This window comes from Anoplolepis gracilipes, chromosome 17, assembly GCF_047496725.1.
Source record: "Anoplolepis gracilipes chromosome 17, ASM4749672v1, whole genome shotgun sequence".
NCBI classification, from domain to species: Eukaryota; Metazoa; Arthropoda; class Insecta; order Hymenoptera; family Formicidae; genus Anoplolepis; species Anoplolepis gracilipes.
The window spans coordinates 9,347,113-9,358,388 of NC_132986.1; the positions used below are offsets into that span (position 1 = coordinate 9,347,113).

The 11,276-nt window shown below is 29.9% G+C and overlaps 1 protein-coding gene across 2 annotated transcripts; it reads right to left on the minus strand.

The window, feature by feature from the left end:
- Positions 1 to 326: 326 nt before the first annotated feature.
- LOC140675135 (uncharacterized) lies at positions 327 to 11,137 on the minus strand. Of its 2 annotated transcripts, none has more exons than XM_072909241.1 (6): positions 10,774 to 11,137; positions 7,998 to 8,173; positions 6,198 to 6,415; positions 5,759 to 5,833; positions 5,299 to 5,533; positions 327 to 4,473 (listed from the first exon to the last, which is right to left on the minus strand). In XM_072909241.1, exons 2-6 carry the CDS (start codon positions 8,158 to 8,160, stop codon positions 4,358 to 4,360), a joined length of 807 nt encoding a protein of 268 aa, XP_072765342.1. In that variant the 5' UTR covers positions 8,161 to 8,173; positions 10,774 to 11,137; the 3' UTR covers positions 327 to 4,357. The 2 variants fall into 2 exon arrangements, with proteins under 2 accessions (XP_072765342.1, XP_072765340.1); XM_072909239.1 differs by lacking the exon at positions 10,774 to 11,137 and adding an exon at positions 8,843 to 9,431.
- Between the last annotated feature and the right edge of the window lie 139 nt (positions 11,138 to 11,276).

Genomic DNA, 11,276 nt, shown 5'->3' on the forward strand with positions numbered 1-11,276 from the left:
ATAAATTGAGCTCGTGAAGTGCTTTGACGTTTCGAAAATTTCATTGTCCTGAGTGATGGAATAAATTTCAAAACGGTAATATGTGTTTGTAAAACGCACAATATTTTAAATAATATAAAATCGCAAGAACAAAGTATCGCGAAATCTAAAATAACCATCATATATGATGATTGATACGCGCGAGTGATGATTATATCGACGAATCTTGCAGCAGAGGGCATTCTTGCAACCCTTTCACATATAATTGCATTCAGGTATGTAAAACGTTGTTATATATCGAGATATAAATAAGGAAAAAGGAAATATAAGATTTATTCAACGAGGTGTTATGTTTACAGTAACACAAATATATTTCATTTTTATTCGAAAACAACAAACACATCTAGAGATCGCGGCGCAGATTTTGCGCGCCCGTAAAACGTAACACTATGCAAGTGTCTATATGTGTATATTTGTGTATATCTTTGTGTGATGGATACTCTTTTATCTTTTCAATACAATACACACACACACTCGCTTAGGTATGTTATAATGTTATTAATATAATAATCGCGATACAGAGAGATTTATGTTCGCAAAAACGAACAGCGAAATACACATATAAAAAGTTTAAATTTCTAAGAAATAAATATAAGCGTTAAATAATAAATAATTATTATAATTATATATTCGTTCTGTTGTACATAGTTTCGAACATGTCACAGTCTTTTTTTTTTTTTTTTTTTTTATTTCCACACTTTCTTCTTAGATAAAGTTCACGCAATTATATTGTTTATTATGTCGTTGCTTTCTACTCTCTATCTCGCTGTTGGTACTTGCGCATAAATCCGCATGTTTTTAATAATTGCGAAGACAAATGAATGAAAAGTCAATGGATGATAGTCAATGTTGCGATCAATAATGATTCTTTAATTAATTATTATGAAATCATGCGGTGAAGTACTATCCAAATCTATTATGAAACCTTACATAGAGAACCTCGTAATTGCAATTCTACGTAATATACGTTTCATAGGAATATGTTTTAAATTAAGCTGTGCGTCTACCTGAGAATATTCTGTTTTTTTTTTTTCCATTTGAAATCTGCAATGTGCAATGAGTGACAGGACTTTTCGATATACACGCACAGCCTCGAAATTTCACAAAATCTCGATAAAAAGATATTCGCTTCGTTTGCCATAAGTATGATTCATTGCCTTCGATGATTACATGCTTTTATAGGCCGTTACATCGTGGCAAGATATCTATCTTGCGGCATTTGGCTATTGAAAATGTCCGCTAACGATAATTCTGTCCTTATTAAGACTTATCTCGATCCTGTCTATCGTGAATCGCTAATTTTCTACATCACTAGTACCATCAATTTTTCGATGATAAATCATGATTCTCAGATAATTGCAATTTATACCACTTATAAATCTTTAATGCACCAGCTGTCTTTTTGGTTACCGAGAATCCTTGGTACTATACCAGGAGATATATCGGTAATGTCTTTGTTATTGTTTTTTTGAACAAACATTTGTTCAAAAAAAGAAAGAGAGACAAAATTTGTAAACTATTTTAAAAACATAAAGTCGTACCTATGGTCCATTTTATAAGGTATATTCAGAATAGACTCTACAAATTTCGAACATAGTTCGTTTTTTTTTGTCTCCAAACGCGTACATCTTCGATATCGCGACATTTCAAATGTGTGGAATGTATATATTACACTTGGCTAGATTAAATAGGTCTCTCTACTGTCTTTCTTTTTTTTTTTTTTTTTTTTTTTTGTCAGTTTATATCTCGTTTTTGCGTCCTCGCCGCGAACGCTTTCTCAGACTAACGCTTATAAGATCTCTAAGTACAAGTATAATATAATTAATCTCAATTCTCTCAATGGCCAAGTCAATTGGACTCTAATTTGATATATAATAATTTTCTATAGGTACTCCACTACACTGTTTTTCCAAAGTTCGTATAAACCCTGCTAAAATTTCGCCGATTATTTTCATTGGCGGGTGGCCGCGACCGAAGTGAGACGTATATATTTATAAGATGCTTTTACACAGAGAAAAATCGTTCCCTTTATCTTTTTTTAATCTTCATAATACAGTTATTCAGTTTATATTAATGAGTTCAAAGTTGTCCTAACGATTGATTTATATGACTTTTATACATGGATGAGTATATGAATATGTATGAATTTTAATAATAATGCTTTAATATTGTTATACTTCTGATAAATATAATTCTACTGCGTTCGGTTGGCCACCCATACTCTACTATCATTTAAACTTATCCAAAACTGGTATCAAATATTTTTCGACAAATGTATAAGAGAAACTGACGGGTTCTAGATTTAATTTTAATACGAGTATGATAAATTAAAAATAAATTTAATGTACAAAATTAATAACTTTCAAGAAGTTTAATGCAAATCAGAGAGAAATTTAAGTTGAACCCTTTTTTATAATGACTTTGTAAATGATATAAATCATTTTAATAAAATTTTATATTCAATATATAAATATAAATATAATTGTATTTCAATTAATACATCAATTAATTTATCATCTATAATGCTCGCAAGATATTGGCAAATCTAATTGGCGTTTCAACTGCAGCGATTTAATAATTTTATTTACTTTTTACAAAACAAAATTTTAAATATTATTTCATATATATAATTTTGTAATTAATTTTTCTAATTAGATCTAAAGAGAACACGTCAGATTCTGTTTACATTGTCTACAAAAATCGTCATCTTAGAAAGAGAAGAACAAATAAGAATATTTCTGATTCGTTGAGAATTCATTGACGACGGTTTTTATCGTTAAAAGAAATATTACTTTCAATATTGGAAGTAAATCGTTATCGATAAATCTATCCACTGCTTTGTCTCATAAAAAAGATCTTACTACTATTTATCTATTTATCTAATTTGAGGAATTGTTTAATTGAGGCCTGTACATTTGGCGCATCGTCAGTGTTAAAATTATTTTTCGATTAGTTATTAATTTTTACATGCATGTTTATTATTTTTAAATCGTCTTTAAAAGTGAGCTTTAATAGCGGAAAAATGTTTGTGCATTCTGTATTTATAATTTTCTTGCAATTATAATATAAAAAAAAGAAAACTCTACACACATATATAATTGATTAAGAAAAATATTTTAGCTTAACAACAATCAAGAATTATTAATTAATATATTCAGTGATATAGAAAAGTAAATATGAAATATTTTTAAAACAGCTACACAAAATAGACATTTAAATTGCACGAATAATTATAGACATGTGCGTCAACAATAACTATCATATTAACAACAGATTCTATCATGTTCATAATAGGTAATAATTTAATAATTATGCATCATCACGTGCTTTAACGATTATATTGCTCTTTCAGACAAAGTCTAAAGATATAATTGCGAATTTCGAATTATACGTAAATTTAAAGCTTGAAAACCCAATAAATATATTAAATATTTATCTAACTCTTAGTTGACGATTTAGATACTCTTTGTTAGTTCAATAATAATTATATAGTGCAATTCTTAAAATTTTTTGCAAGCTAGCATATATAAGACTCGTTCCGCAACATTTTTGGATCTTTAGATTCTTCGATTTGACGTATCTTTAAAAAGTTAAAGTGTGAATATTTCCTGGATATTTGCGCGCATTTAATAATTAACATTAGTTATTCATACATTATCTGCGAATAATTGAAGCACATAAAAGACGTATTATTTAACTATTAAATTAAAAAAATAGTAAAAAAATTGTCGATGTTGTATTTTGATTATTTAAAAATGATTATAAAAAATAGGCCTATTGATATAAAATATATATTGTGAATTACTTATTGAAAGATTAATAAACGTCCACACACACACATACACAGATTTCAATACGCAACCAGATTAATCAAGATTTAAATCAATTAAAAATTGAAATTATTTATATATTCTATTCCGCGAAAAATAACTTTACAATTGATTGAAAAACAAATTCAATAAACTATTAAATTTTTAAGTTTTATATATTCTAACAGTATTATTAATCGCGATTAAAAATCTTATTTCAAAGCATTATTACTTGCTTTGTAATCTTATTTTATCAATCTCAAACATATCCCCAATCTGATCAAATATGAAATCTTGATGATTCTTTGTATATCTTATCCAGCATACTTCTCAATTAGCACAAACCTTGTCTAGAATCAATCATAAATTTCGTTTCCACGTACGAAATTTTTCCTAACTCGTCAACAGTCGCTGCTCTCGAAGAACGGTGGGCAAGATTGAGAATCGATATCTTTCTAGATATCGACTCTGGTAAGAAACCTTTTCAAATGAAGATCCAATGGCAAAATTTATTCATTCGACATGAGTTGCACGCTATCATCGGCCGATCGATGGAGCCGTCGAACTTCTGACAAGGAACGAATCGGCGTCGGATGTAGTAACGAGAAAGGATGAGAATGCCGATCTGGAATAAAAAAAAAATTTCAAATATTCCAGAATTAGAGAGTCGTCATATATTTCATGATTTTTCATATATATTTATATGTTTTAAATTATTATCAAAAAATGTGTGTGTGTGTGTGTGTAAGTTATCATATATAAATTTATTTATAAATTATAATGCAATTAAAATTTAATTATATGCAAGTATATGTAATTATTATTATGATCACATTTATAAAGAAAATTAATAAATATGATCATAGGTTCTCGTATAATCCTAGATAATCATAGATTATTGAAATAGCCTTGAAATTATTTTATTGATTCAACAGTATCGATAGAATAGAGAGTTATTACAATATTTCCGACCGGCCACCGAGAAACCTTAATTTATTCGGGTTAAAAATAATAAGAGACAATATATGTGCACGAGAAAGAGAAAGAGATATTGCGCGTGTCCATAAGTGCAATGCCAAGGTCGGATGTAAATGTCTGTCGTGAATGGATCGATTTACCGAAGCTCTGATCTATATTTCCATTTCTATACGGTATATCGTGCGTCGGCGTAATTTTATCTAAACACGTGGAAAGTTTCTCCTTGATTCGATTAAACAATTTCATTCTCTCATACACATACGAACTTACATGATATATGCTCATTAAATATCTCTTCTTGAAGGATTCTAATTATTATTAACTCGAGAGAAACAAACACACTCTAATTAGTACTATATATACATAGATATCACTAGCGTTTCATCGATTTTTAATTAATTAATTTCTCATCGCTTTTCCAATTTATAAAGAAGAGATATTATGTTACATATCCTTTTATTGAAATTCTCACCTCTGATATCGGTCAATGGCTCGCTCCTGGAGAGCTCGTGCTCGTTATTACGATGCGAAGGCGTTTTTGATGGACTTTTAGCTTGCAGTATCGCGTCATTCTTGAATGGGGTAGTATTCTGATCCTGATGGGGAAACTGAAAGGCTGTGGAATTGGGCCACGAAGCCGGAGGTGGACTGCGCACTAGGTGCTCGTGTACCTGGGCGAGTGTGAGAGGATCCGCGTCACCTAATTCCTAAAAGCATGTGCGGTTATTATTTTAAGATAAATTTGACGAAGGCTATGGTCAACTACTTCACTCTTAATTAAATTTTTTTATAGCATATAAAATTGTTTAGAATATTAGGATTTGACGTAATGGAAAAGAGGAAGAATCATGCTATCGTGTTATCTCATTTTGTTTAGAAGTAAATTGCAAAAATTTTATTGTATCTCCAAAAGTTTGAATTTGGGATTTTACCTGCGACATCAGAATCGCATCGTCAGACTCGGACTCCTCGATCGATTCTACGAGGCTTTCTCGACTTGCTAATACCTGCATAATTAGAAGAAATTTGCACAAGTGAGCCGATATGTATATTGTAGAGTAAAATATAGGTAAAATATATTAGATATTCAAGAAATAAAAGAGTCTACTATGTTATTATAACACTTTATTCTTTTTTCCGTAACCAGAAAGTTAATACATTAACTAAAAATATTAAGCTAAAAATTAACTGGTTTTTTTACGTATAACATTAAATTTTGAAGTTGACGAAAAAAAGAAATCTGAATTTAAAAAATCACAAAGATACCTGCTTTTTAAAATATTCGAGAATTGTTTACGATCGAAAAGTTTTCAAGATTAAAAGACCGAAGAAAATCTGATAAGATAATGTAATATAATAATTAAGCCAAACCTGTAAGAAAGGATTGTCCTGACGACTCAGTCTGAGTGCCTCCATGTCCTGATCGATGTTACGCGTTCTACCGGGTGTCAGGGTCAGAATTGAATGCGAGGGTGATGGCTGACAGGAGACGACAACGTCCACCGCTGTCACACTCAAGGTCGACGGAATTCGTGACATCGTGTTGTCATTCTCCGAGCCGCTCCGACGACAAGCGGTGGTAATAATTGCTGCAAGCAATTTTGCTCATGTTATCGATTAGGCGCTTTTATTATAAATTATAAGATTATAAGATACAAATCATTTGAGATACAAAATATAATTTCTAATCTTTTCTTAATCTTTATGTAATCTAGAACTCTATATAAATCTATATTAACTGAAATTGTTTTCTTAATTAAATATATGGAACAAATAATATTTAATTTTATTACTCAGAGTGTTTACTGCCAAGAAAAACATGGGAAACCTAGAATTTTCAGAATTTCTTTTATATCTTTTGAAAAATCAGAGAACTCTCATAGAATTTTATTGGGATTCAAGAGATTTTTTCTTTATAATTTTACTCTCTTATTGTAAACAGTCATATGTGTGAAACTGATGTCTCACGTCGTGGAAACTCATTAATTGTTGAGAGTTTATTTTTTATAGTTCTAGAGTTCTTGATAGATTGAACAAATAGGTCTGGCTATTAAACAAAAAAAAAATTTAGGACAAACTGAAATGTCAGGTTCACGCTGCGTCTCACTTTGCCCTTTGACGATTTTTTTAGCGTTCTTGCCAGATTTTAAGCGAGAATGCTACAATAGTTCTATATGTAAAAATTATTAGAATATGAATTATACAAATTAGATCACCTGAAACGCTGGATGAAAATGAGATTTCGTATTATACCAGCATCTAATATGTTTAATAAATATTCTAATAATTTTAACACACATCTAGAATTCTGGTCAGAAAGTCTAAGTAATTGCAGAACGACAAAAAAAATAATACGAAATCTCATTTAAAGTTCATAGAACAATCGAAATATGACCAGCGTCTCATCTCGGTCAATTTAATTTATTTAATAATATTTTAATAATTTTTTTAATATGTATTCTCTATATATCATATAGTACACATTCTAATACATTTTCTAATAAATATGGAAATTAAAAGTGATTATATATATATACAGACTGACACAAAATCTCATTAAAGTCGATAGAACTATCGACATACAACCAACTCATCTCGCTATTAGCACTATTATACGTTATATCAATACTATTTATACGTTTGGCGTTACGGGCAAAATCTAATTTATTTAATAAATATATATAAATTTATATAATATATATTTATATAAGAGTTCTAGACATAAGATAATTTTTTTACAAGATTGAGTAGACCCTATTACTATATAATTTATTATAATTGAATATTTATCTTAATTTAATTAAATTTAGAAGTATAGGATAAAATAAAGTCATCGAGATTTAAAATAATTGTCAGCACATTAATTATTGTCTTCCAATTTAATGGATGAATAAATATTACCATTTAATAGCATCAAACATTGTGCAATTCTCATATTAATAATTCTATATTAATTTCTAAATTAATAAATTAATCATATGAAATTAATGAAGACAGGTTTTTTTCAAATAAACCAGGTTTTATTTTAACATACACTTATTATATATTTGAATTTGAAACTAATAAAATTATTTAATAAATAATATAAAAATTGAAGAAACTTCACGGTCTTTCGTAGAGTATTATCAAAATTTTTTAGACATCTTTCTTTTTAATAAGAAAATATCTTACCAGGAGTTTCCACCCTGGGCGCGCGTTCCATCTCTTCGTCCTCGTTAATCTTCATTCCTACTGTCAGCTTTCTCGATTTGAACAGATTCGTGAGGAAAGCTGCACCTTTTCGCTTCATCCGATCATATCTGATGTGCGCGCTTTCAGACGACACGTGTATCATAATTCGTCTGAAACTAACAATAAGAGAATAGCGCAAGTTACAATATTGTATAACTGATATAATGTGTGAAATATATAATATTATAATATATATATATATATATATATATATATATATATATATATATATATATATATAGACGACACACGTGTCTCAAAATTCGTCCGTTAATGTACCATATATAGCGAAAGATATAATTATTGTCTCATAATATTATATATATATATATATATATATATATATACACCAGTTGCGCAAAAAATTTCTGATAAAAAACTTGTTTATTTAATTAAAAGGGAACTTTTTGAGATAAATCTTGTGTAGAAGAACTTTAATAGAAGTCAGCAGACACAAAGCAACGGTAATATAACATTAATGTTATAATTTCTCATTCAACAATGTAACTGCAATATAACGTGTCTTGTACACAATAGTTACATTATTGAGTGAGAAATTATAACATTGATGTTACTATTACAATAAAGTATTATCACTATTTAGAGGTCACAGCGAAAAGTTATAATGCATCAGGGGGATTCAAGAAATGAATTTCTGTATTGTTCACACACACATGATGACAAAATATTATTTACAATGATAGAAAAAAAAAAACTATAACTTAGAACAATTTTCTAATTTAAAGGTATACGTAATCGTCCAAACCGGTAATATGCCGACTTACGCTACTTTCGCTTTCAATCCCTCAATCGTCGCTGTAAAGTATCTCCATGACGATAAGGCCTCACTCTGGAATTTTTATTGGGAAGGAAGGCTTACTCTTATATTATCCATAAGAAACTGATGAGATAGCGATAATGAATGAGTTATATCTGGACACGTCACCAATATATAAAATTTGGAGGAATTACAATCGTTGTAAGATTTGTGTTAACTAACGTCGGATTTGCAATCCGAAGAGCAGCGTACTGCCAACTGCAGTTGCGGAAGGGTGTGCACCTACTCTCCTGTGCAGAAACTCGCGCAGCTGCAGTGAATGAACGGAGCTTGCGCGTAAAAGGGGTGGATAAGAAAGGGAAGGTGGTAGAAAAGACGAGAGTAAGGGGGTCCTCAAAGAGCAAAGCGGCATTTTTTTTTATTCGATGAGTACCTTCATGACCCATATCTCTTTATTTGATTTAGTGTGAAAAATGATTAGAAAGAAAGGGGAAAAAAAAGAAATCCAATCGGATCGTATAGAAAAGTTCTTAACCGAAAGTGCAAAAAATATTACATTCTTCGATTTTAAGATTTCGATGTTCGAATAAGTATTCGTAAATGTAATATAATCGTAAAATTTGGGTTATGAATCAATTATACATATGTTCTCTTTTAGATATCGGTAAATTATTAAACAGTTAACCATTGTCTGTTACATAATTAGATGATTTTATAAAATATATAAGAATAATTGCATTTAAATATTATTAAAAGGGCACAATACTAATTTTTAATTACTGAAAAAAAATGTCTAAAATAATCTTTTTTATACATTGATAAAAGATAAGATAGAATTTGTCATGTATTTTCTTAAAGTAAAGGAAAATTCGAAAATTAATACTAAATTTAACAAAATTAATTGTTTTTGAGATTTCAAAATTCTTTGAGTGTACATAGGGAGATTTAAAGAGATGAGTACTTTTCCAGGATTGCGCCACGTCGTGCTTATTCGATCGATTGCACGAGACTTATACAAGGTGGCTGCAGTACACGTGCTGTTGGTACCACATTACCCGCGTGATTAGTGTACATAAATTAATAGAAATTAAATAAAGTAAATAAGAGATAAACATATGTAAAATTGTCTACATAAATAGAAAAGTATAACATATTATAAAGTATACAACCAACTATATGTATGCGATGTATTCCTGATTATTCTCTCTCTCTCTCTCTCTCTCTCTCACGGTCTTTCTTTCTTTTTTATAAAAATCTTCGTAAAATATATAACTGTCATAACTATGTCAATTCCAATATTAAATATCATTCTTTCAATTTTTATATAGATAAACTGGCGAATTATAATATAAATTATATGAAAACTGTTTGTCTATTTGGTCAGAGTTTTAGTTAAAATGAATCAAATGCACAAAACTAAATTTTTGATAAAATAAAGTGCTCTTGTGGAATCAACACTGATTGTTTATTATTATTTACTTGTTTTGAGTAAATAGCACTTTAAAACGACACTTTGTAATTAATCAGGAATTGCATTAAATTTTCATTAAAAAAACTGTAAACTCTTCCAAGAAATCTTTAATGACTGAAACATGTGGCTGACTAATACTATATATATATATATATATATATATATATATATATGTATGTGTGTGTGTGTGTGTGTGTGTGTGTGTGTGTGTGTGTGTGTGTGTGAGTATGTGCGAATAATTAAAATTTAATTCAAACTAAAGCTTAGCAAGCTAAAATTGATTTAAAAAAAACCACTTACGCCTCGACATTCAAATAATCGATAGTCAAGCATTTAATTTCCGATGTGTAAGCACTATTATAACTACTTTAGAGCCATTGTAATATTTATAATCGTTTTAGCAAAAGAAAAAGCAGAGCTTTCGGTCAGTGCTGAAATATATGTCTTTCAGTTTATCGGCGAATTACCTGAAAGCTTATGCACCTGCCGGTGGTGCATCTTCGTTTACGCGGCACGGAACGAGCGCGTCGTGTCGCGATGCGTCGCGACGCCAACACAATAACACAAGGGTGCGGTGAACGCGAGGGAGAGAGTCCCGAGACCGGCACACGCCGGTCCTACGCCGGAAAATCAAAGGAAACCGTCTCTTATCAGTGATACGTGTGCGCGCGCATTCGCGTTCGCGGGGAAGCATCCCCTCTAAACGAACTCGTCAATTTGGGTGGGTATATAGGGTGTCTTGAAAATCAAGTGTATCTTATGATGAAAAAAATACGGTAATCTTTTTCTGTGTAAATGGTACATTATTATAATCAATTCAACCATTAAGTAATTCATTTGATACGTGACTATAGACCATTAATATGGTCTCGCGAAGAAATAACTTGTCAAACTTATTAGAATTGCAATCTATTTGTAATAAAAGGTTAATTACTTTAAATGGATAATTCTATAGAGGTCAAAAAATGAA